The 27,090-nt window shown below is 42.9% G+C and overlaps 1 protein-coding gene across 6 annotated transcripts in view; it reads left to right on the top strand.

Annotated features, from left to right (window-relative positions):
- Nucleotides 1-1,680: 1,680 nt before the first annotated feature.
- The window catches only part of SLC16A9 (solute carrier family 16 member 9), a 33,895-nt gene continuing 8,485 nt past the window's right edge, over nt 1,681-27,090 (top strand). The window contains exons 1-5 of one of the 6 annotated variants that reach the window (XM_034777249.1): nt 1,893-2,363; nt 3,133-3,311; nt 3,871-3,955; nt 11,913-11,978; nt 15,611-15,821. In XM_034777249.1, the coding sequence (XP_034633140.1) occupies nt 15,626-15,821 (196 nt within the window). In that variant the 5' untranslated portion in view covers nt 1,893-2,363; nt 3,133-3,311; nt 3,871-3,955; nt 11,913-11,978; nt 15,611-15,625. Of the gene's footprint in view, nt 1,845-1,892; nt 2,364-3,132; nt 3,540-3,870; nt 3,956-11,912; nt 11,979-15,610; nt 15,822-27,090 lie in introns of those variants that run through there. The other 5 variants (XM_034777248.1, XM_034777250.1, XM_034777247.1 and 2 more) reach the window with 5 other exon arrangements.

Below are 27,090 nucleotides of genomic sequence, written 5' to 3'. Positions count from 1 at the left end.
TTTGCACATGCTAGATGTTTGAAGAGCCCTAGCATTCTACATAGAGCGCACAAGACCTTTTTGCAAATCAACCCAACTGTTCGTGGCCATAGCCGATAGAAAGAAGGGCTTTCCAGAATGTTCTCAGCGCATCTTGTTCTGGATCACAGACTGCATTCACACATGCTATGAGTTGGCTAAGGTCCCAGCTCCACCAATCACAGCCCATTCAATGAGAGTGCAAGCATCTCCGACTGCCTTTCTGATGAAGGTACCCATCCATGAAATTTGCAAAGCAGCTACCTGGTCTTCAGTGCATAGGTTCACAGCTGACTATGCCATCAACCAACAGGCCAGAGATGATGCAGCAGTTGGCAGGGCTGTCCTCCAATCAATCATTCCTTGACTCCTACCCACTTCCAATGGTCAGCTTGGAAGTCACTGAATTGGAATGGACATGAACAATCACTCGAAGAAGAAAAGATGGTTACTTCACATCTTGAAGAACAACAGTTACAAGAGGTTTGTTCACGTCCATTACAGTACTTGCCCCCCTTCCCCTCTCTCGGAGTCAACAGCAAGAAGGAACCGAAGGGGGTCGGGCCAGCAGGGTACTATATATAGCGCAATAAGGGAGCCACTCTAGGGGGCTCTTCTGCCATCTTGATGGGAGCTGTTAAGGGAAAAAGTTTCTGATGTCCGTGCATGTGACATGCGCACACCTAATTGGAATGGATGTGAACAGGGCTGGCTCCAGGCACCAGCAAAGGAAGCAGGTGCTTGGGGCGGCCAATACAAAGGGGCGGCATTCTGTCTGGTAGCGGGGCGGCACCTCCGGGTCTTTGATGGGAATTCGGTGGCGGGTCCCTCAGTCCCTCTCTTCCCCTTTGAGCTGCCCAAAGAGGAAGAGAGGGAGTGAAGGACCTGCCACCTAAGAATGGAGCAGCGCGATTGAACTGCCGCAGAAGTGCCGCCAATCGGCTTTTTTTTTTTTTTTTTTTTGCAGCTTGGTGCCGCAGAAAAGCTGGAACTGGCCCTCAACCTGAACAACACATCTTGAAGAACAACAGTTAGGAGAGATAAGTAACCATCTTTTTCCTGTTGCAGGAGTGAGCTGTAAGGGGCTCTAAGAGCTAGGGTAACCAGACACCAAGTGTGAAAAATAGGGACTTTAATTGGGGGAAGGGGGGTGTAGTATAGTTGCATAAATAAGAGAGCGCTGCTAAGAGTGGGGGTGGGCCTGATAATAGGTGGAGATCTGGTCATCCGCCCAGAAGCCTACAGCCCCCTAGGCAGCCGGGGTTCCGTGGTTGTAGTTGTGTTAGAAACAATTCAAGACTTTCTCGATGCCTGAAGCTTCACAGCTGGGCGAGTTCATTAGAGGCCGTTTCCCACCTGTAAGGCGGGGGAGCAATGCCCGGTGAGCGGGCCCGAGTCACCCAGTGGCATCTCCCCGAAGCGCGTCCCCCGGGCTCAGCCGAGCGAGCGGTTGCCTGGGGTTTGGCAGCGGTTAGCGGGGGGCTAAGAGACACGGGGGGGCAGACGGACACCAGCCGGGGGCGAACCCCGCCGACGAGCTCAGCCCCACACAGGGCTCTCCCGTCGGCCGGCCGCTCTCGGTGCCCCGGGGCGGGCGGCGGCGGCTGCAGCGCCCCTACCGCCCGCCTCCGCCTTCCTCCTTAGTTCCAACCGGTTCGGACCGGCCCGGGGTCCGGCCCCGCGCGCAGCAGCGGCCCCTGCCCTGAATGCGCCGGCAGCCGCTCGCCCACGGCCATAAATAGGCGGCGGCGGCCCCACTGTCACAGCCGGTGCCGGGCTGCGCCGCGTCCCCGATGCGCTGCTGGCTGCACCCAGCAGGGCTGCAGGTAACGCGGGTGGGGCCGGTGCCCGGGGCAGCGGCGATGGCGGCATCGCCCCTGCTCTAGTGCCCGGGGCTTGCAGAGCCTCGCTGCGGGCTGTGCGGCGGGAGCCTCGCGCGCTCCCGGGCAGCCCATGGAGGGGGTGACGGGTCCGCTCCGCGAGTCCCTGCAGCACGCCCCGGGTCGGGGCCGCAGCCCCTGTCCGAGCGCGCGCGCCCACCCCTGCCTCGGAGCCCGCCCGCCCAGGCCGGGCACAGAGATGCCCCAGCCGCACTGACTTCTTCTATCTGCCCCAGGCGAGCCCCGCTGGGTGACTCCTTGTACTGCCAACATTTACAGGGCAAGGGGTGGCTGAGGGCGGCCGCCCCATGCTCGGTTCATCTCGGGTAGCATGTGAGTGTCAGAGCCGGGCGTGCACTAGCCGGAGTGCTGCTGGTTGGCCGACAAGAGACAGAGAGAGAGCCGAAACTCCGGATGCCCTCGAGTTTGGGGGGTTGAAATGAGGCGATGACAGCGCTTGTTGAGGTAGTGTTTTGGATTTAAGTTAAGTGCAGGCATAAGGAGTCTGTCTTTGCACAGTTGATTGGGTGTAAACTTCTCTTTTATCGGCTTTTACTAGTATAATCTGAGGGGCTTTTGTGCAGTAAACGTATGCCCTAAATAGGGAAAGCAATAGTCACTAGTAGTTAGAAGAAGGAATTTAAGATTCAGGATCGCTGGATTCTGTTGCTGGTTCTGCCCCCAGCTTGGTATTTGACTTTGGGTAAAGCATTTCCTAGCACAGTGCCTCAGTTTATCCTACTTATAGGACTGACGTTTCTGATATGTTTTTATAATGTCTTGCATATAGTGTGTAGAGGCCAGCCCGGTCCAGGCCTTACTGCAATAGAGATTTTCCATAATCTGTAATAAAACTAGGTTTAATTCTTTCCTTGCATGGGGCGCTATGAGACTTCCTTAAAGTTTCTGAAGCATTGCTAAGCATTCTAATGCAAGAAGCTACAAAAGTGTAGACTATTATTATTATTATTTTTATATATTTTCATATTTCTAGGTAGCATATATTAGTACAGTAATAGTATGGTATTTTTACTGTACACTGACATGTTACTGCCCTAAATCAGCATGATAAAGAATTTGTACTGGTGTTAGATTTGGAGTAATAATGTGTTTAGCAATTTCACAATTGCTTCTGCTTGGATAGTGATGGCTGAAAATAGAAAGCATTATGTTTTACAAAACTTGTGCAGCAAAAAATCCAATTCATTTCAATATCTTTCAACACTCTGTGTAGGGGAACCAAGAGCACAGGGAGTGTCTAGTTTCTGTTTATCCTTGAATGGGACAGACTGAACTGAACAACAACATTTTCTTCCAAGATGTCACACTAGGGATGTAACATCCCGAACAGGTAGACAAGAAGAATCTGGGAACTAAGCAATCTGAGAGGAGACTTGCTTTAATGATCTCTAGGTGTGTCTCTCTTTGTGTAAACATTTATCATCCAAAATTGGATTTGGGGTAGGTCATGTAATTTTGCTCTCTATACCAGCAAGGAGGAAGATTTGTACTGGGGGAGGAAGACCATGAGAATTGGTGGCTATAAAACATTGCATCAATTAATAGAAAAGGGACCTGTCAGAGACCTGTGCACTTGTTGAGAGAACCAACAACAGAAGGAACAGATATGGATTCTGATATGTAAGGCTACAGCTGTCAGCTTTTGACCTTTGCAACTGACATCTACTATTAAAGGAAGTCAAAGGACCATTCCTAATACATATGGTTTCAAAAATTATTTTTAATAGTAGCCTGTTTCTGACTGTTAGTTATTTTCACTTTTTTTGGTGGAGTGATCAGAATTTGAAAACAGTTATAATTGGTTATACTTAGCAGACTGATGTATCTGAGGTCAGCTCATCTAAGAACATGTTGATGCTTCTTTATGTGGATGTAGTTTGTGCAAGAAAATTATTATATGGTAATTGGAGTAAAAATCCTTGATTCATTTGGTGATAATTTTCTTTTACAGAAAAATGTAGTGGAAGAAACTATTTACTTTTTCTTGAACCTCAGAGGTTACTTATCAAAGGGAAAGCAGAGAGAGAGTGGAGGGGGTAAGTACAGAAAAGAGAAATTGAGGGGAAATAGTGAAATTTATGGAAGTTTAAATTTAAAAATTGTAAGCTGGAGTGATGGTAGAAAGTGCATATGAGTAACTTTAAAGTAAAAACTACAAAAATGTTGTAATTAAGGAATAATTTGAAATTCAGAGTTATAATAAAACTTCAGAGAAACCTCTACCATTTGAAAGTATGAAAATGTACAGCTAAAGTACTCGTATTCTCTTAACTCTGTACCAATGCCCTGCGAACATGGAATGATTTAGTTTTAATCATGAACTTGTTATGCTGACCTCTGCTTCCTTTGCAGCCATATGCTGTCAACAGAAAATAATGTACTTTACAAATTCGTAGCTAGACAAATAGTAAATTGAAGGTTTTTATTCCCTTGATTAAGATGCTATGTTCCACATACAGGCATCCTTGTGCTTAGAGTTAATGTACCTACCATATGCACACTTACCATAGGCCAAGTTCATTCATATATATTTATATAGCTAGATAAAAGCACTGGATTAAATGAAGTTAGCGTTGTGATGAGGCAAATTACAAAACCAGTCCTCTATGTTGCTCATTTTCAATATTGCACTTTAAACCTCTGCTAACTTGGTTTTGTCTCCAAATGTAAGATGTCACAACAGCAAACTGTAGATTTCATAAAGCTTTTATGAAACATTTTCTCCTTTGGGTCTCTTCTGTGGCTGTTAAAATTTATGATTACCAGGTTAATGTTTTACATAATGGGAAATTCTGATGCTAATTCCTCTAAATGTAAAGTTTAAGATACACAGTTAAAGTGCTTAAACTACTGTATTTCCATACTTTTCAAGTGATTGGATTTCTTTTAAATCCACTGTTTGTTTGTTTGTTTTGTTTTGTTTTTGTTTTTGTTTTTTTTAGTTTCTAATTCAGGGGTGGGCAAACTTTTTGGCCTGAGGGCTGCATTGTGTTTCAGAAATTGTATGGAGGGCCGGTTAGGGGAGGCTGTGCCTCACCAAACAGCCAGGCGTGGTCCGGCCCCCGCCCCCTATCTCCCTCCATCCTCCCTCCCTGCTTTTTGCCCCCCCGATGTCCCCCCCGGGACTCCTGCCCCATCCAACCCCCCCATTCCCTGATGGCCTCCCCGGGACCCATCCAACCCCCCTGCTCCTTGTCCTCTGACTGCCCCCGCCACCCCATCCAACCCCCCCTCTCCTTCCTGACTGCCCCCTGGGACCCCTGCACCCATTCAACCTGCCCTCTGACTGCCCCAACCCCTATCCCCACCCCTGCCCCCTGACCACCACCCCAAACTCCCCTGTCCTCTATCCAACCCCACCTGGTCCCTGCCCCCTTACCGCGCTGCCTGGAGCACTGGTGGCTGGAGGCGCTACAGCCATGCCGCCTGGTTGGAGCCAGCCACGCCACCACGCAGCACAGAGCACGGGGTCAGGCTGCGGCGCTGCACCTGTGCTGCCCGGCCGCCCAGAGCATTGCGCCGGCGGCACAGTGCGCTGAGTCTGCGGGGGAGGGGGAAGAGCAGGGGAGGGGCCAGGAGCTCAGGGGCTGGGCAGGAGGGTCCTGCAGGCTGTAGTTTGCTCACCTCTGTTCTAATGGCTTTTTGATGATTGCAGTGTTCTTGTAAGGTTGCTTTTACTCTTAAATTACTGAGATGTATTTCTAACATTAATTCCATCTTAATAACGTTTTTAATCTATGAATTTTCTTTTTGTGTATATTGCACACATTTAAAAAAATGCTTTTATACCTTGGGAGACGGGGAGCAGGATAGCCTACAGGGTCCTAACATCTGCAGATGACTGATATTCAGGCAGCTAGGGAACCAGGGAACCCTCTGGAGCTTAATTTTGTGTGGTCTTTTTTGCTTCCCAGCCAGGCTCCATGACTTGGTTCCTCAGCATTTCACTACTCAAACAGACTCCATACTTTGACTCTTATATTGATTCTCTGCAGATCTGCTTATTATGCCTGCTGAAACAATGGGCCTGATACAAACTCTAGGAATGCTTTAGCAGCAGCTGCATACTTAAAACAAACCAACAACAACCACAAAAAAAAAAAAAAAAAAAAAAAAAACACAGCAGCAGGGAGACAAGTCTAGAGCTGCTGTGGAAATCAAGCTAGAGAATGAATAACTCAAGGAAGCTGACTAGGGAGCCAGAATGACGGCAGGATCTGCCAGTGTTTGGTGACTCCTGTAGAGCTTGGAAACACTTCAGGCACTCTGAGCTGATGATAGGGGAGAGAGTCTCCGGCTGCCAGTCTCCGGCTGCCCAGCTCTGAAGGCAGCATAGAAGTAAGGATGGCAATACTGCCTCCCCTAAAATAACCTTGTGACCCCCCCCCACAACTCCCTTTTGGGTCAGGACCCCCAATTTGAGAAACACTGGTCTCCCCTGTGAAATCTGTATACTATTGGATAAAAGCACACAAAAGACCAGATTTCATGGGGGGAGACCAGATTTCACAATCCGTGACGCGTTTTTCATGGCCGTGAATTTGGTAGGGCCCTAGTAATGGTATTCATGGAAGTCATAACTTCCATGATTTCTAAGTCTTTTTCTGAGGTCCCATTATTTAAGCGTTTCCTGTCCCCTTTTTCTAGGGTCCATTATCTTTTCCCTGTCTTGGCTCAAGACATGTCATTGACCCTCCTATGTGTGGCTGTGAAAATTCTACTACTTGTCCTTGCTTGTGATGTGTGTTTGTATATTCTGCTGGTACCTTCTGCATGGGGTTGGGGCTGAAGACAAATAGCAACAAAATCTTCAGGGCCTCCCATGCAGGTGGAGGCAGCAGATCTCCAGACAAGGAGGTACTGGTGAAGATTCTGCTCTCACTGGCGTCTTCTATGCATGATTCTAAATATTACATTACAGCATGCCCTGTTCAGGGAAGCATTGGAGATTCTATCAGCAAAGAAGTACAACAGCTTCCATGTCTGATTTTGAGAGAACCTCAGTGAGACCAGACTGCTGCCAGGGACATGGAAGTGATGGACAGTCACTTCCTCTTCCCGCCAGTGCTGTTGCCAAGTATGGCACAGGGGGTTCTTATTACTGGAATCTTTCCAGCACACAGAAATGTTTTCAGGAGATACATTCCTGTCAATGGGACTTTATTTCCTCAAGGAAGAGTGAAGGGAACCTTTGCTGGCTTAGGTTTCTCCTGACAGCACAGAAGGCAGGAGTAGGTATCTGAGGACACTGCACTGAGAATGAAAATTCCATTGTTGCTGTCCCCATCTATACAATGTGATGACTGGAGAAGATACCAGCAACTGGTAATTGAGGTAAAGATCTGGCTGTCAGTGGCTGTGGTGTACTGGGTAAGAGTGCAGCTTGTGAGAATGGCAAGGAAGAGTTTTGTTTTCAAAGTAATCACTGACAAACTTCCTGCTAATATGTTTAGACTTTGAAGGCTGTTTCCCCCCCCCCCCTCAAGGAAAAGGACCAAAGACTTAATTTAAAAAAATAGGTGTCTGTGTGTCATTTGGCATTCATTAAAAGTCTGCTGGAGCCCAATGAAACATTCTGATTCCAATTCAACCATGAGTAACTTCTCAAGTATGGCTGCACACTCGTTAAAGTTAGTCCTGTGCTCTTGATCTCAGCAAGACCTTTCAAATAAATTACATTTGAAGTTTCTTGAACAAGCTGTTTTTTTAAAGTTTGGCAGTTACATCTAACGTCTCTTTTTTTTCTAGATCTCTATCTCAAAAATGGTGTGTCCAGATTACCTCAAATCAGATACCAAAAAAATCTGTTGCGTAGAAAACACAAAATTTAAAGTAGAAATGACTCAAGTATTTTAGGATGAGGACAAAATCAGGCTTATCAATGGAAATTTTCAGCTTGTGACTATGGCATAATAAAGTTTGCTAGAGGCTTTGATTGTGCTTGGTAAAAATAGTAAATCAATATAATATCTTTGTCTTATTAGTAAATAAAATCTGATATGTAAATGGAACTATTATGTAAATGATAGGATGTACGCTTTCACTGATATCAGTTTATAGGATTTAATGTTAATTGCAATGTAAAAGATATGTTTAGGAAAAAGAATAATGTGCCTATATTAAGTACCTTTAATTTTAATTACCAAAATAAAGCAAAAAATATCTTCATAGTGCAAAGTAAGTGTTTCCAAAGTGTATCAAGCTAAATTGTCAGCTGGTATAAATTGGCATAGTTGCATGGAAGTCACTGGAGTTATGCAGGTTTACTCCAGATGAGTATCTAATCCAGATTTTTAATCTCCCCACCCCCCCACCCCCATTTTCAATTAGAGCATGACAAAACATTTGTGACCAAGACATTTTTTTTTGTTTAATGTCTGGAACAAGAACAACTGATTTAAACAATTTTTGCTGAGCCTGTATGCCAAGTTTCTGAGCTTCAACACAATAGAAATTAAAGGCTTGACGCTGCAGCTAAAATGTAGAGAAAAATATTCATCATAGAAAAATATTTTGTGGCATGAATTGTTAGAGAACATAGCAGAATAAATATTTTAACCATATTTTAAGTGCAATCACCACTTTTAGTATTTTATTAGTTTTCTGAGAACTTCCCTGTTTTGTTTGTGTCTGCAAAGTAGTCTTTCTTGAAAATATTGCAATATGCACCACTTTCATAGAATATCAGGGTTGGAAGGACCTCAGGAGGTCATCTAGTCCAACCCCCTGCTCAAAGCAGGACCAATTCCCAACTAAATCATCCCAGCCAGGGCTTTGTCAAGCCTGACCTTAAAAACCTATAAGGAAGGAGATTCCACCACCTCCTTATGTAACCCATTCCAGTGCTTCACCACCCTCCTAGTGAAAAAGTTTTTCCTAATATCCAACCTAAACCTCCCCCACTGCAACTTGAGACCATTACTCCTTGTTCTGTCATCTGCTACCACTGAGAACAGTCTAGATCCATCCTCTTTGGAACCCCCTCTCAGGTAGTTGAAAGCAGCTATCAAATCCCCCCTCATTCTTCTCTTCTGCAGACTAAACAATCCCAGTTCCCTCAGCCTCTCCTCATGATTAGGGGGGCTGGAGCACATGACTTATTTTTTTTGCCCTCCGCTGGACTCTTTCCAATTTTTCCACATCCTTCTTGTAGTGTGGGGCCCAAAACTGGACACAGTACTCCAGATGAGGCCTCACCAATGTCAAATAGAGGGGAATGATCACATCCCTCGATCTGCTGGCAGTGCCCCTACTTATACAGCCCAAAATGCCATTAGCCTTCTTGGCAACAAGGGCACATTGTGGACTCATATCCAGCTTCTCGTCCACTGTACCCCCTAGGTCCTTTTCTGCAGAACTGCTTCGGTCCCTAGTCTGTAACAGTGAATGGGATTCTTCCATCCTAAGTGCAGGACTCTGCACTTGTCCTTGTTGAACCTCATCAGCTTTCTTTTGGCCCAATCCTCTAATTTTTCTAGGTCCCTCTGTATCCTATCCCTACCCTCCAGCGTATCTACCACTCCTCCCAGTTTAGTGTCATCTGCAAACTTGCTGAGAGTGCAGTCCATGCCATCCTCCAGATCATTAATGAAGATATTGAACAAAACCGGCCCCAGGACCGACCCTTGGGGCACTCTGCTTGAAAACAGCTATCAACTAGACATGGAGCCGTTGATCACTACCCGTTGAGCCTGACGATCTAGCCAGCTTTCTATCCACCTTATAGTCCATTCATCCAGCCCATACTTCTTTAACTTGCTGGCAAGAATACTGTGGGAAACTGTATCAAAAGCTTTGCTAAAGTCAAGGAATAACACATCCACTGCTTTCCCCTCATCCACAGACCCAGTTATCTCCTCATAGAAGGCAATTAGGTTAGTCAGGCATGACTTGCCCTTGGTGAATCCATGCTGACTGTTCCTGATCACTTTCCTCTCCTCTAAGTGCTTCAGAATTGATTCCTTGAGGACCTGCTCCATGATTTTTCCAGGGACTGAGGTGATGCTGATTGGCATGTAGTTCCCCGGATCCTCCTTCTTCCCTTTTTAAAAGATGGGCACTACATTAGCCTTTTTCCAGTCATCCGGGACCTCCCCCGATTGCCATGAGTTTTCAAAGATAATGGCCAATGGCTCTGCAATCACATCCGCCAACTCCTTTAGCACCCTCTGATGCAGCGCATCCAGCCCCATGGACTTGTGCTCATCCAGTTTTTCTAAATAGTCCCGAACCACTTCTTTCTCCACAGAGGGCTGGTTACCTCCTCCCCATACTGTGCTGCCCAGTGCAGCAGTCTGGGAGCTGACCTTGTTTGTGAAGACAGAGACAAAAAAATCATTGAGTACATTAGCTTTTTCCACATCCTCGGTCACTAGGTTGCCTCCCTCATTCAGTAAGGGGCCCACACTTTCCTTGACTTTCTTCTTGTTGCTAACATACCTGAAGAAACCCTTCTTGTTACTCTTAACATCTCTTGCTAGCTGCAACTCCAAGTGTGTTTTGGCCTTCCTGATTTCACTCCTGCATGCCTGAGCAATATTTTTATACCCCTCCCTGGTCATTTGTCCAATCTTCCACTTCTTGTAAGCTGCTTTTTTGCGTTTAAGATCAGCAAGGATTTCACTGTTAAGCCAAGCTGGTCGCCTGCCATATTTACTGTTCTTTCTACACATTGGGATGTTTTTTTCCTGCAACCTCAATAAGGATTCTTTAAAATACAGCCAGCTCTCCTGGACTCCTTTCCCTCTCATGTTATTCTCCCAGGGGATCCTGCCCATCAGTTCCCTGAGGGAGTCAAAGTCTGCTTTTCTGAAATCCTGGGTCCGTATTCTGCTGGTCTCCTTTCTTCCGTGTCAGGATCCTGAACTCGACCATCTCATGGTCACTGCCTCCAAGGTTCCCATCCACTTTCGCTTCCCCTATTAATTCTTCCCGGTTTGTGAGTAGCAGGTCTAGAAGAGCTCTGCTCCTAGCTGGTTCCTCCAGCACTTGCACCAGGAAGTTGTCCCCTACACTTTCCAAAAACTTCCTGAATTGTCTGTGCACTGCTGTATTGCTCTCCCAGCAGATATCAGGGTGATTAAAGTCTCCCATGAGAACCAGGGCCTGCAATCTAGTAACTTTTGCTAGTTGCTGGAAGAAAACCTGTCCACCTCATCCCCCTGATCTGGTGGTCTATAGCAGACTCCCACCATGACATCACCCTTGTTGCTCACACTTCTAAACTTAATCCAGAGTCTCTCAGGTTTTTCTGCAGATTTTCATACTGGAGCTCTGAGCAGTCATACTCATTTCTTACATACAATGCAACTCCCTCACCTTTTCTGCCCTGCCTGTCCTTCCTGAACAGTTTATATCTATTCATGTTGAGCACAAAAATGCAAATCATAGATGGTATTTTAATACAAGAAGATTTCTGCAAACCCTTCAGTAGTTGTGTGTGTAATCTTTTGCAGAAATGAGAAGGTACCATTTTATATAGTTTGAAGGGTTCTGACTACAGAAAATGTATATATTTTTAAATTCTGTTGATCAAAACTGCAATTATATGATAACACATCTGCATACAAATAATACAGAGTTGATAGCAGCTAACACATCAAGAGACACTTACTAACAATAAATTATGAGAGAAACTTAGAAAATAAAAAGAAAAAAGCCCTTGATTTATAACTGATAGTAATATATTCTTAAGACAGTCTGTCGTCTTATAACCCTGTAAATCATTCCTAAAGAGCCCTAGAGTGGTCAAAGTTTGTTTTATGTTTGTAGGCCTGTATTTTTCTCTTCTTGGGTCCAAGGTTGCTGTCAGCCCCTAATTGATCAAGAGAGGGTCAGTATTTCTCCACTCTAATAAGTTTTGAAGTTCCTAGTAGTGTTTTTTAAAAAAAGGATCAAGCCTTCACCAAGAGATCAGACTTTCATATTTGTTTTACTATGCTAGCTGTCGGCTGTTTGTGCTGAAGAACTTTTTATTTAATATTTTCCCCACAGGTAGAATTACCAAGTGGAACTGGAGTAATATATTCTAGAAGGTTGAAGGAGTCTAGACCATCTTCTGTAAGTGTACTTCTTAAATCAATTGCATCTCTATTCCCACCATTTCCCATGTCTCAGTAATGAACATCTGTAAAAATGATATGGACTTTTTGTCCTGTGAGCTTTCCATAATGTATTTCTTAATTGAATTTTCACTTAAGAGGTATGCAATTCTGAGCATTTAAATTTTGTCTGTCTTTATTATTTTTGTAAAATATCTTTGAATTTTAATGGAGAAGAAAAAGTATATATTCCCTATGTTGCTTGATTTGCAGACATGCTCTAAGTTACTTCTCTGCTGCTGTTTTTGTTTCTCACTATAGCACTATCACAGCACCTTCTTCCCAGTGATTTAAACTTTATACCCAGTTCTACTTAGACAGTTTGCACATAGATCTGAAATCACTTTACAAAGGAGGTCAGTATCATTATGACCATTTTACAATAGGGAAACTGAAGCACAGACTAGCGAAGTGACTTGCCCAAGGTCACGTGTGGAAGGATTAGAAGCTGGGCTTCCTGCATACCAGTCCTGTGTACTATCCACTGGGACACATTACTTCTCCTAGTCACCTCTGTAGTGATTTATCTGTTGACTCTTCATGACTCTAAAATAGCTTGGCCTGGAAACTCCGAATTTTATACTTGTTGGTCTAGGGGAGGATGGATTGTGCTTTTGGTCAGCTGTGGGCAATCTGTTACTAAAAGGAGTTTTTCTACATTAGGAATCTCACAGGGCTGCTAAATGTATAGTTAGCTGTCTGGAGTTCAGGAAGCCCATACAAATCAGATATACCCTTCCCAAAATACTCATTAGTGATGTGCATCTTAAGACCTCTGCATAGTGTGGCAGCTCTGATGGAGGTCTTAGGAACAGGGCCGGCGCTTCCATTTAGGCGACTTAGGCAGTCGCCTAGGGCACCAGGATTTGGGGGGGGCGGCATTTTGCCACCCTCGGGGGCAATTCGGCGGCGTGGGGTCCTTCCGTGCTCCGGGTCTTTGGCGGCAATTCTGCGGTGGGTCCTTCACTCACTCCGGGACCCGCCGCCAAAGTGCCCCGAAGACCGGGAGCGCAGAAGGACCCCCGCCAAGGGCACCAAAAACCCTGGCACCCCTCCTGCTTAGGAAACTTATATTAAATCATGATCAAGTTTTTCAAGTACATACAGTATTTATGTGCAATTCAGGAAACTTACACCTGCTGGTTGAGGCTCCCAAAGCATATAAAAGCAATAAGCTTAAGGTGGTGGTTTTGGTAGTTCCAGTGCCCTAGATGTCATTTCGTCTGCAGGAATGAGCAGAGGGCTGTTTCCAGTTCTACTGTTACTTCTGCCCCAAATACGGAATCTCCCTCCCACACAATAACACCTCCTGAGGTCTAGGGTGGGCAAGATTCAGTCTGGGGCTGCATGACAGGCTTTGTATACATAAGTATCGTTAGTGTCTGATACTTTGTGGTGTTGCATGGATTAAAAAGTGAACTCTGCACCACTGGAAAGCAAATTACCCCACTTTCCATAAGGACCTTGTACTCATTTCTAGCCCCAAGATAATAGATTCAAATCTGTGACATTTTTATTTGTAGAAAGCTATTTTATGTTGTTTTTGGAGCAGTTTTATCTTTATTAATTTTCCCCTCCTTTTGAGCCCTGTACAATTGGACTCATGGTAACTAAGGCACCTCCAGATGGAGCAATAAAAAAAAAAGTTAAGTGATGTAAGTTTGTGTGTGTGTGTGTATGGTGTGTATATATATAAAAATAAATATAATGGCTTATCACTGACATCTCATGTATTGTTACATCTTGTGCATGTTTTATAAGAAATGCTAAGGAGTGTTTTGTTCCTGTGCAGTGTTGCTTGGTTACTGTCCAAGAACCTTTGTGCTGTGTGGATTTTTGTTTTTTTGTTTTGTTTTGTTTTTGTTTTGACAAGTTCAGCTCTATGTGTAAATAATACTTTTGGTTACAAGAATCAAATGATTGTGTTAGCAAGTGTAGACTAGTTCAGGGGTTCTCGCAACAAATTTTTTGGTGGCCTCAGAGTGCAGCCACCAACTCTTACTGGTGGCCGCACTACTTTTTTCCTAAAATACTCAATTAACTTTAGGAAAAATAATTAAATCTGCACAGATTCACATCCAAATCATTGTAATGTATATTTGTAGGGTTTTTTGGTAAACTCAATAACAAAAATTATGCTGCCTTCCCCTTCGCCGTCCCCCCTCCCCCATGCAGGGCTTAGTGGGTGGTGAGGCTTGCTGTGAGACATTATATATGTTAATATCACAGCCCACTTAATAGCTACCTGGGAGGCTATGAAAAGTGATATTGACAAACATACAAGTATCACTTTTCACAGATAGCTAGTCAATCTGCTGTGAAAAGTGATACGTGCATAATTGTTAATATCACTTTTCTCAGCAAGCCCCAGAACCCATTAAGCCCTGGATGGAGGTGGGGGGCGAAGGGGGAGGCAGTAGGGGGCCATGGGAGAAAGGGGGGAGATGGATGTGAGACCAGGAAGGCAGCAGGGTCCTGGGGAAAAGGGGGGAGATGGATACAGGGCTGTGGGAGGCAGCGAGGGCCAGGGATAATGGGGGTGGGTGATGAGCACTGCTGTTGCATGGCCAGAGCCAGGGCCTGGTGTCTGTTGCCATGCAGCCAGGGCTCAGTGCCCGTGATCAGAACCCAGAGCTGGGGACAGGAACTGCGTGGCTGGAGCCAGGTACCTGAGCCTGCTGCCATGCAGCTGGAGCTGTGGGTCAGCGCCCAGGGCTAGTGCTGCCTCCATGCGGCCAGAGCCTGGAGCTGGGTGCTGGAGTCCAGGAGTGCGTGACTGGAGCCAGGAGTCAGCGCTGCTGCTGTGTGGCTGGAGCCAGTGCTTGCTGCTCCGCGGCCAGGCCAGGGGTCAGCACCCAGGACCAGCTCCCACCATGGCCGGAGCCTGGGAACACAACTGCGGGTCGGTGCCTGCTGCTGTGCAGCTGGGGCAAGGGATCAGCACCAGGGGCTAGGACTGTGTGGCTGGAGCCTGGGGCCAGCGTCTGCCACTGCATGGCTGGAACTGGGGAGCCACAGGCCGAATGAAACTCCATGGCCAGACCCAGGAGTTGGTGCCCAAAGCCCCATGCTTGGAGCTCGCTGCCCTGGGGCTGGGGGTCGGTGCCTGTGGCCAGCACCTGCTACTGGAGCCAGGAGCCAGGACCTGCTGCCATGCAGCTGGAACCAGGGGCTGGAGGCTGAAGCCCCGCAGCTGGAGTCCAGGGCCACATGGCCAGAGCCGGGAGCGGGTGGGTCAACAACCACTGCCCCACGGTCGGACCCTGGGGCCGTGTGGTCAGGTTCCTGAAGTCCCATCGCTGGAGCCTGCCACCCAAACCCTCTCCCCCCAGTGTGGATCAAGAAGTCACCTTTCTCCTGCAGTGTTGTGCCCCTCTCTCCAGAGGCGGTGCAGGGCAGAGCATCCAGGAGCAACAAGAAGGGAGGGGGAGGAGTCTAAGCTTTGCCTCTCCTCATCACCACTCAGGAGGCTCTCGTGGCCACATGAAAAGCCCCTGGTGGCCACATAAAGCCATGGTGGCCACATTTGAGAAATGTTGGACTAATTCATATTTTTAGTTGTATGTTTTGTTTGTTCTCTGCTTTGTACAGAGCCGGCACTAGAAAATGGTATTGCTGAAGTCGCCAGATGGTGGATGGGGCTGGGTGATTGTCCTTGTTTCCTTCTTTACTCAGTTCTTCTGTTATGGGTCTCCGTTAGCAGTTGGAGTCTTGTATCTAGAATGGCTGGATACTTTTGGAGAAGGGAAAGGAAAGACTGCTTGGATTGGATCCCTTGCAAGTGGAGTTGGATTGCTTGCCAGTAAGTCTAGAAGCAATATATGTTTGTAAATGACATGCTTTTTTCATATTTTAATAGCTGTTAAATCTATTTATGCTTTTAAAATGCACTAAATGATTCATTTAAGAATGGGAATCTAGAAAGGACTTTCATACTGTATTTTGTCTTAATCCAATGTGGTTAATGGCATTATATTCATAACTACATTGTTGTGCATTAAACAAGTAAAATGCAAAACAGTACAATGTCAGTTTAACAGAAAGCAACCTGCCACTAATAATGTTGTCCTAAAGATAAATCCAAAATAACGATTACTTTAGCAAACTAAAAATAGCTGAGAGAAACTGCTTCTGTGAATCCTAATTTATACTGTGAACAAAAAATAAGAGCTTGGGAGGGGCATGGCACTTTTGTTGTTTTGCTGAAAGGTGAACAAATAACCATTATCTTGATTTGTTGGATCCCAAGGAGAGATCAATTAAGAAACTAGTTAGTCATTTTTCTAGCTTGAGGTATGAAACCACCAGTTGGAGGAGGTCAAGGATTCAGTTCCACTTTCTTTACTCAAGGAAAAACTCCCACTGAAGTCGGAAAAGGCATATATAAACGACTGCAGTAACTTCAGTAATGGGGAGTCTTTCTTCAATAAGGAGTGCATCATCCCAAGAGGAACAGCTGGATCTTGTGTGATAGAATATTTTCTGGGATGTCTATAGGTGAAATAACAGTGCTGCTGTTTGACTTTAATACTGAACACTGATTAGAGAGCTGTGTAACTGCTAGTTTTCACTATCCAAAGATTCATACATAGAAACTGTAACTTTTACACAATATATCCAAGGCAAATCTTCATTATTTCCATCAGCAGATTCCACTTCATGCAAACAATCGTATCTGTCTGTGACAGCAAAACTCTGAGCAAAGCCTCCTTTGCAAGAAAGAAGGAAGAAATAAGTTCTGTAACCAAGTGTGATTATTTGTAATAAGGGTCTTGCACTTTCAGGGCTAGATTCATAAGTGGGATGTATGCTTTGCAGTGCTCGATGTTATGGCTAACTTGTATTAGGTTAGGTACCCTGCTGCGTAGTAGAACACCTAATACTAAGTTAGGTGCCAAAGCACCCCATACAGTGCCTGGGAAGAGTTGGGCCCTTAAAAAAGGGATGAATAGAAGCCAGCATGCTGAGTGGGGAGCTGCCTAAACTAGCCAGAAAGAAAGGCTGAGGAGAAGAGATGTGGCCTAAATCTGGGTCAGAGGGAGGTACTTCTCTCTACTTGGGATTCACAGCCGTGAACCCTCTCCAGAAGTGAGGGACTGGCCTGGCTTATGTTCTTTGTGTAGAGAGGAGGAGGAAGTGGCAGTGGTATCCATCTCTCCCCCACCCCTTTATTCAAGAGCCCCCTGGTCAGTGCATTCACCTAGGATATGGCAGACTAAGTTCAAATCTTCTCTGTCTGATGTGGAGGTGGGAATTGTACCCTGGTCTCTGATCTCCCAGGAGAGTGTCCTGATCACTGTGCTATAGGATATTAAGGGGAGGGGCTCACCCAGCCTCTTCTCGTGTTGAAGCTGTTCCACTTTGAATAATTAAATATTCCTGGGGCCAGAGAGAGATGGTGAGAATGACTCTATAGCTCAGTGACTAGGCACTCGCCGAGGTGGGGGAAGACCTAGATTTGAATCTCTGTTCCACATTAGGCACATAGGGATTTGAACCCCAATATACCATACCCTGAGTGAGTGCTCTAACCCTCTGGACTATTGGGTAAAAGAGGGCCCCTCTACCTCCTTCCCCCATCTTCCATGTTAAGTGTGCTCAGAGCATGCCTACTGGATGCTAATCCAGCCCTGCAGGCAAGCTAATCAGGGTAGGAGAGACACCTAGCTTGTGAATCCTGCTGGGGTTTTGGCATGAGTTAAGTGCTGAGCAACTCAGTGCTATGTCCCGGCCCAGTGGCAAAAATTTAGGCTCCTATGGGATTTTACCAGTGGAAACTTCAGGCGCTTCCAGGCTTAGGTGGCAGCTGAGCAGTGGTTTTGTGAATGCCAGTGGTGCTTAAATATTGGCCTTAGGTGTGTTCAGCTTCTCCGGGGAGCTGCTCAGTGTGTTGAAGGATTGAGGCCTAAATGAAACTTCTGTGAGGGGAGTAAATGAGAGAAATGTTCTTTCTACCTTTACCTCAGTGATCAAAGCTATGTGACTCACTATCACCATCAGCCAAACCCTCCTCTGTGAGAAAAGCCCCAACTTCCTTTTACATCTGTCTAATCCTTCCCTCATTTCCTGCCAGCCATTAAACCCTTTAATCCCTCTAACTCGGTACAAAACAAATCACCAGTACTACATTTTACAGAAAGTTGAAATTTCTGTGACATCATAAAATAAATGGGAAAGAGATCTTGTAATGCACGTTACCATTGAATAATCTAGTACTCTTTTAACATTTAATTCTTTAAAAAAAACCAAACCAAACCCCTGTTTATCGGTATTCTGAGTGTTTTTACTCTTTTCAGAGCAGGAAGAGAACACTGCCTAATTAATGGCCCTTCTTATATTTTATACTTTGAACATATAATAATAAGAGTTTTACAAAGTGCAGTATACACAAATATTTGATTGAAAACAAATTGTTTACCCCAGTGTTCCAGAAATTGAAATCCCAATGCCTTGGCATTTTCCACTGGTCATTGACTGCATATAAATATTTTCCAGAAAAGGCCATAACTTATAAAAAGAAAGAATTAGAATGCTCCTGAAGTGCTAAAGTGTCATGGCTTGCTGGGACGGAGCAGACGTACACTCATGTCTGTTGGGCATAATATCGGATGAGATGATTACTTTTGTAGTCTGAAAAAAGGTAGTTTCTTATACCTTGTCAGGACCTGACAATAATCTCGTAATCAATTTTGATTAGGCAAAATGTTAAATCATTTGAATCAATGATTTCACAGAACACTAAGGGGTCAAAATCTGTTCCTGGATTAAGCTGGCAAAAAATGGGCATTCCTGGTATATATCTGAGGGCAAAATTTAGCCCATGGGTTGAAATTCAAGCTTCCTGCATCAAGTCTGACTACACTGGTGTTGTGCAGGGAACTAAATAGAGACCAGGAGAATGAAATTCACATCTGTGCTTGAGTGTATGTGCACATGAGAGATGAATGTCATGGAACTGGAATACAATCACAACTTCTCGTGTCCGCTACATGGGAGCTAGTACCTCTCCTTTCTCCCCAGTGCAAGGATCATACATGGCTTAGGCAGCACAGAAAACCTTGTATGGGCCCTGGGGTAAATGTCACCATTAATAAGGAGAAATGTTTATTTCCTAATGTATTATCTTCATTAAATAGCAGTTCATTTAACAGTTGCACTTACCACTAGTAAGCTCATAAAAAGTTATGGCACTTAAATTGTTTGTTTATTTAAACAGTTTAATAATTTATAAATTATTCATTTAAGTAGTTTCAGTGTATTAACACATTAGGGTTACACTTTCTATCAGACCCATGGCAGGCTTATTTCTTATTATTTCTACAAACGGTTTTCAAAGCAACATCTTCAAGTGCCACTTTGCCAGCACTTTTGCACTAAAATTTGCATATTACTTATGTTAATGACAAATTTCTCATTTAGTTACTACTTTCATGTGTTTTTGGTGTTCTTAACATACCATACTGGTTGGGGACTTCCTCATTTATAGAGAGAATGAAAACCAGCTCCTATTATCATTTACACTGGTGTAATTCTGGTGTAGCTCCATTGATGCCATGAGATTGTAGTACACCAATGTAAATGAGATAAGAATGTGTGTGTTTTTCAGACTGGCACAAGAAACAAGTATTTTTAAAGAGCAATATCCATGTATTCTTTTTTTCTCATAGTTTCAGTGTTTTCAAAAATGTAAATTTCAGACCTGCCGATTATGGTGAGTTTTAACTCCTTCACCTCATTACAGAGGATCTGTACAATGCCCTGCACATTTCATGAGACTCATGTAAAGAACTGAACTGGGAATCAAGTACCACTTAGGGCCTTGTGCAGCACCCTCTTTATTGAGGTGAATTTCACATTAGCCTGGTTTCCCACTTGTGCCATCTCAACTATAATCCTGAAAACATTGTTAAGGCAATGTCTCATGTCAGTATTGTTAAAATAAGGGAGTCTTTCATTTTGTGGTATCATTGCATAGCTTAGTCATAACCTCCCTTTTCATGCTCAGCTTAGAAATTGTGGGCAAGTCAAGAAAAGGGTTTATAAAATCTTCTATATTTAAATGTGACACTCAAACCTTGCAATAAAGCTATTGTTAATTCTGTGCATGTTTATTTTTATAGCTGAAGGAAATGCAGAAGGAAATTACTCTTGTTTTTGAATTCAGCTGACTGACAGGGATCTAATATATTAATCTCAGTAAGGGGGGCAAAATGTCATTTTTACCTAGTTCTAGCAATTTAGGGTATTGTGAATGTCTGTTAAAAAATGAGAATTTTAATTATGTTCCTAAATGCCTCACCCCTCTTTTAAAGAAAACACTTTTAAATTTTAATATGCACTTGGTATACAAACCAAAATTAAATCAGAACCATGCACTTTACTAAAATAAACCAATCTCACTCCTCCCCCAAAACAAACAAAAAAACCCCCCACCCAATAGCTGAGCCTGTTCAGTGTTGCATTGTAGCATTTTATAGATGACATCACAGCATCCTGCAGTGCCAGAGACAACTAGAATACTTCTTTTTTTTTTTTTAACTGAAAGAGGAAAAAGGAGACTATAAAGTTGCTTTAAAAACCAATAAAAATTAAATCAAGGTAAACTTGTGTGGAATGCTCTTAGTGGTTTGAGGTATAAAGTACATAACTTTACCATTGTATGACATTTCACATCATATTTTTACAATTTTTATTTTGTAGAACATCTTTCAATGAGTACAGATTTAAGGCCAAATCTTGCATGTATACAGCTCCAACTGTAGTCAGTGGAAGCTATAAATGGACATCTGAGAACAGAACTTGGCCCAAAGTTTTGTCATTTTAAGATTAACAGATTCTTTTCAAATAGGTTTTGAATGAAAAGTCTATTAGTTGGTCACAAGTAGGTTGCTTTCCAGTGTGAAAGGGCTTCTGGAACTGATGTGCTTACCCAAGAGGAAGCATTTGGAAGTGTTCTTTCAAAGCTGTAGAGACCTGTTAGTTCCAGAGAAACATCTTAATATGCAAAAGTCTCACTAGAAATAAAAATGGCTTAACTTTTGCATAAGCTGGCTAGATACCATGCTGGCACTGCATCCTCATTAAACAGGTTCAAGCAGGTATTAATTACTAGGGTGGGTCAGATTGATTACTATCTTCATTAAAGAAAGAATGGGGAAAAAATCTTTCTCGTATCCTCTTCCAGGGTGGATTTAATTAAATCAAATTGATTTAAATCACTAGTCAGGACTCAATTTAATGATGGATTTCTACATAAAAGTGCATTCTTGTTGGTTGTTACAACCTTAATACATGTTCTTCACAACTCAGAGAGAGATGTAGGCTTCATTTTTAGAAGGTACACACTATACATTTTTAAAGTGATTTATTTTGAAAACTTTTCAGATTAGTTTTACAGCTATATCAGAAAATGAATGATATTTCATTTTCCAAGATAGTTCACCTCCCAATGACTTCATAAATATCTCTAAATCAACAGCTTAGTCATTAATATTTGGAGGATTTTCTTGCCAGGCTGTATTTGGAGGAAAACATCACCAGACAGACATTTAAATTGTTTTATTTAACTAAACATTATGTATTCTGGATTTTTTTCTTCAACAGCAAACATAATATTTTAATAAAACAAGCATATGAATTTTTGAATTTAGTTAAACATTCAAGTTTTTTAAAATCAAGTTTGTTTTTGTTAAAATTGTTTTTAACTAAAATAGTTAAATGAAATATTTAAAAAAAAAACCAACAAAAATTAAATTGACTATGTCAGCTAGGTCAACATGAGAAACTTAAAATATTAGCTTCTGCACCTAACTCAGTCATTTTCACCTTCATTTTCCTGTTTGTTCATAATCTGGAAAAGAAAAACACAGTTTCCTGCTTTTTCAGGTCCCAAACGATCTTGCAATTTGGAATGAATTAGTCCAAAGGAAGAAAATATACTTTCTACACTGGCAGAAGAAGCTACTGCTCTTAAAAAAGTGAGATTATCACTTCAACAGTCTCTGAATCCAAGTGCTTAAGTGACTTCCCCCAGTTCACTGGTGTGACTTTCTTTAAAACATCATCAGCAAAAATATATTTCTTGAGTGGTTCACCCTTAGCTCTGAAGTTTATTATAGTTGACATTATGGAGGGATGGTTGCTGGATGTCCATGTCATAGCCAACTCCTCTTCTTCAGCAGTTAAGATTTGACCCTGGTACCGAGTATTGAGAATATTTGCAAGAAAATGAGCTGGAGATAGTGCTTGTCCCATTCGGTTTTTTTAGTGCTTGTAATTTAACTCAGTCGTTGCATATTTCTCTTTTTAAGATCTCACTCAGTTCCTTCCAGATTTCAACAGCGTCAGCAATAAAACAGCTGTTTCCCTGCATTTTGTTCAAGGCTACAGAAATAGGCTTCAGGGTACTCTGCATGTGTTCAACATTTCTCTTATGCCCAATGTTGAGAACTTTTGGCTGTGACAGTGCCATCTATTTTTTTTCACAATTTTGTTCACAAACTCATCAGATTAGACCAGTTTGTGATATAGTGCTCAAAACAGTCCACTACTGAGTTCCATCGCACATCTTGTGGGAGAGTTAGCTTGGTTCCTCCCACGTTTTTCAGAGCAGCTGCTGCAAAGTGGTTGTTACGGAAGTATTTTGCAATTTCAACAACATTAGCCTTTATTTCTAGAACACTGAAGCCTGAGGCTAGGAGGTGCTTCAAATGAGCACTGCAACCATAAGTTATTAGCTTGGGACTCCCTTCACTCTCTTCTAAATTTCTTCTCATCTTGGATACATTTGCAGCATTGTTTGTGACCAAGCTGCATACTACACATTTGAATTTTTTTTCGGTTTGTTATAGCTGTTACTGCTACTTCTTGTAAGTATTCTGCTGTGTGTGCATTTCTTGATGTATCAATTGTTTCTGTAAGGAAGACATTCCCTTCTTCTGTTGTCACACAAGCACATACAACAGGATCATTGTGGACATTGCTCCATCCATCAAGACTCAGGTTAACAATTTTACCCCCTAGAACAGTGGTTCCCAAACTTGTTCCGCTGCTTGTGCAGGGAAAGCCCCTGGCAGGCCGGGCCAGTTTGTGTACCTGCCGCATCTGCAGGTTCAGCCGATCGGAGCTCCCAGTGGCTGCTGCTCCAGGCCAATGGGAGCTGCTCAATTTCTCTTTCATACACTTTATCCAGCAATTTGCCTGAGACATCTGCTCTGATGGGTGGCCTGTATCCTGGTCTTAATGACTGAACCATGTTAATGAAGTGTGGGTTCTCAATCATACGGAAAGGAGAGTTTGTTGCATAAACAAACTGGGCAATTTTTTCATCAATTACCTCTCTTTGTAATCTGCTGGTTCTTATCACAAACTTATCTATCGTTGTTTCTGGAGGGATAGAGATTTTTTTTTTGTGCTACAGGTGATATACAGTGGCTACGTGACATACATGATGTGACTGAAACACTATCATTGGCAGATAACTCTGAAACTATAGAAAATGATGGTGATCTTGAAGTTGGATAGTCTTCAGAATCCTGTATGTTGAGGATAGATTCTCTGAAACAAAATAAGTCAATGGAGTTATTTAATTATTATTACCATACTGCTCATTTAGTATTATTCATTGCATTTACTGACAGTACTACTTTAAAGGTGAAATTGTAAAAGGAAGATCTGCCTATTTCAGCTATTTATTTTTTATCACAACTGCATCTAAAATGATAATACCATGGAGTAACAACTATATTTTTTGCTTAAACATGAGAATTCAAGAATAGTCTAGAAGGAAGACAGGCAGTCCTTGAGAAAGAAGTGTGAAATAAAAAAGTTTACCAACCTGAAGATCCTGCATGTTCAGACATGTTCCTTTCATCATCTTCAACATGGCTTCCTACTGAGAGGGAACACTTCTCATGATGTTTCATTCGGGCACGAGGCCTTGCATTTCTTTGTTGCACTTTCTGCATTTTGCACGCATGCCTGTCTTACCCACAGGTAGAAGAACTTCATTAAAATATACCCAAACTGGGTCTCTTTTACAGCCTGCTGCAATTATAGGTTTTCCCTTCTAGTGAGAGAATGGTATGGTAGATCTCAAATCCGTGAAGGCTACACTCAGAAAGACCTCAAGACTTCTGGAATATGCTGCTCAAATAGTTTCACTTTTGTTTCTACTGCCTGTCCCTCCCTTCTCATATTTATCCCCAGACTTCTTCTCCTTGTTCAGATCTATTCCACCCCCAACAATCTTCTATTCATTGAACTTTTTGAAACGTTGCCCTTTTAGAGTAGGGTGACCAGATGTCCTGATTTTGGGGTCTTTTTTTTATATAGGCTCCTATTAACCCCCACCCCCATCCTGATTTTTCACACTTGCTGTCTGATCATCCTATTTTAGAGAGGTAAGGGATTGACTCTGTGTACACAAATGTGCAGAAGGACAATAGGGTTGAGGTCTGTTATTTCTCACCTCTATATATTTATTTATTTAAAAACATTTTTGCTGTTAACAAGCATGTTATCTCTGGAGACAAATCCACCGTTTGAGAACAGCAAAACTCAGCATCTCTGGTGGTATCTTCTAGATTGCGCACCGAGTCCCAGTGGGTAGATAGGTTATTTAGGCTAATCTTTCTATACAGAAGCCCCTGGAACCCTATAAGATTGGGTCCCTAATCTATGAACGATTGGAACTTATTTACAAAACTTTTTTTAAACATTACATGAATATATTGTCTCATACTTTATAATTAGAATTTATCATCCCTATTCCATGATGAGATACATTATAGCTCAAAGATAGTTTTAATTAAGATATCTTTACATAGGTTTTTACCTCAAACCATTTTATCAAAAAAATCGGATTTAAATAAAAAAATCGGATTTAAATTAAAAAAAAATCATTGATTTTTATCCACCCTGATTTCTGCTAAATCATCACAAACAAGAAATAACAATTTGAGAAAGTGAAGTGAGGGAGATGTTAGTACTGATGGTCTGCAAAGCAGGGTGAAGCCCTGATGCCTGTGAAGAAGAAGAATTGTCTAGGGACCCCTGGACTGAAGCATCTGCCTTGCAAAGAATGTGTCCGCACTGGTCAAAAGATCTAAGTAGTAGTGTCTTGTGAAGGTGGAGCTTGATGGCCACATGGCTGCCTTTCAGATCTCTGATGTGGCTTTTTGCCTTAGAGTTAGCTATAGGTGATTTACGGTCCTTAAGAATTTGGATGGAAAGAAATAAAAAAGTGAGGAACATTTTCTTATTTGTGTGTGAGGCAGATATTTATAAATCTTCTGACATCAAGCTTATGCCAGAGATTGTCTTGCAGATGTTTAGCAAACGTGAGGAAGTAATTACTTCTTAAGAACCATGGAGATATTACTTTACTGAAGGAATGAGTTTGTCTGAGAATTATTTTATTCTGGTGAAGGCTGCTGTGTGATTCTTCCATGGAGAGTACTGTTACCTTTGAAACTCTCCTGTCAAAGATAATGGCTACCAGAAATCATATTTTTATTGACAGAAAGTAGATATCTTATGTGCAAGGCCTTGAAGATAGAAAAGGAAGAAGCCCATAAAAACCAAGTTTAAATCCCATTCCAGAAAGATGGATAATCTAGGAGATTGACCAGTTTAACTGCTCTCTGAAATGTGAGAATTTGGGAATGTGAAGTATTAAAAGATTCAGCATATAAATTTAGAACACTCCTGAAAAATGGACCTTTAAGGAATAGGCTCCTAAACCTAGGGCCACAGCATCTTGCAGAAATTGTAGAATATTTGACATGTCTGTATCTTCAGGCTTCGCTTTCTTTTCCTGTACTAAGTTTTTGAGATAAATGATTTCCTGGAAGCCTATAGTCAGGGCCGGCTCTAGGCACCAGCAGGGGCGGCACTTTTCAATGGACGGCACTCCGTTTGTTTTTTGTGTGTGGTTTTTTTTTTTTTTTGCTTGGAGCTGGCCCTGCCTATAGTATTTGAATTAATTTTAGAGAATATCATGCTTCTATTAGAATCTCCTTGTTCAGGATCCCATAAAGTTAGAGTCAAAGGTTTTGGGTCCTTTGAGACAGGATGTCGACTTACTGGGAGAGAGAGACAGACATTCTGAGCTATGGACGTCTGTATGAGGTCTGAGTACAGTAACTGTCAGTTTTATTTTTGGACCCTCTTTTGAGTGAGGGGTGGCAGAGGGAATTTATAAAGAAGAAGTTATGTCTCCCAATGTGAGCGTCTGTTTTGAGCAAGAGCCTTGGGGTCCCTTTTAAATAGTTACTCTGGCATTCCTTCTGCTGGTAAATAGGTTCATCACTGGAATACCACATATCTCTGTCACAAGGAAGTAAGATAATGCATTGATAATGCAGCTATGGGATGTTTTTTCCTCGGGGGAGTGGGGAGGAAGGGGCAACAATGGTCTCTGTTCCTCCACCATTGGTTTCGTTCCTCACCTTCAACCCTATTTTGGAATGAAACATATTTCAGTGGGGCAGGTTGGATGTGGCTCTTTCTGGACCCTATCAAAGCTGCTCATGATGGGGTCCAAAGGAGATAACCGATTATGAGAGAGTAGTATGAGGCAGCACTTTGCACAGTGTTGCATGTTTTGACTTCTTGCTGGCGTGGGAGCAAAGGGCCAAACTTACTGCTTCAACTCTGATCCCCTGCTTGGTAACTTGTTGAATTGCCACTGACCCACCAAGCCATACTGGAAAGTTTTGTAAGAAGGATGTCCTGGAATTTGGAGATTCCCTTCATAAAAAGAGGAGGAAGGAAAAGGAAGTGCTGTTTCTCTTGTTCACAGTGTACTGACCAAGAAATAGAGAATGAAAAAGAGTACAGATTCCTCTGCTCAATGGAATTATCACTGCCTAATGTTTTTAATGTAGCAGAACTTCTTATGTAACACACAGACATCCTGTGTAGTTGTTTTTAAATCTTGTGGTTTTAAGAAACATACCAATTTTAATTTGCCAGTCTAGTAATTAATTTCAAGAATCACCAGCAACCTAACACTTCTAGCACTTGCCCTCACTAATTGCACTGCAGAACTTTCATCCTCACAATATGCT

This window comes from Trachemys scripta, chromosome 7, assembly GCF_013100865.1.
Source record: "Trachemys scripta elegans isolate TJP31775 chromosome 7, CAS_Tse_1.0, whole genome shotgun sequence".
NCBI classification, from domain to species: Eukaryota; Metazoa; Chordata; order Testudines; family Emydidae; genus Trachemys; species Trachemys scripta.
The sequence above is the reverse complement of the archived record's forward strand: the minus strand, read 5'-3'. Positions and strand labels throughout refer to the sequence as shown.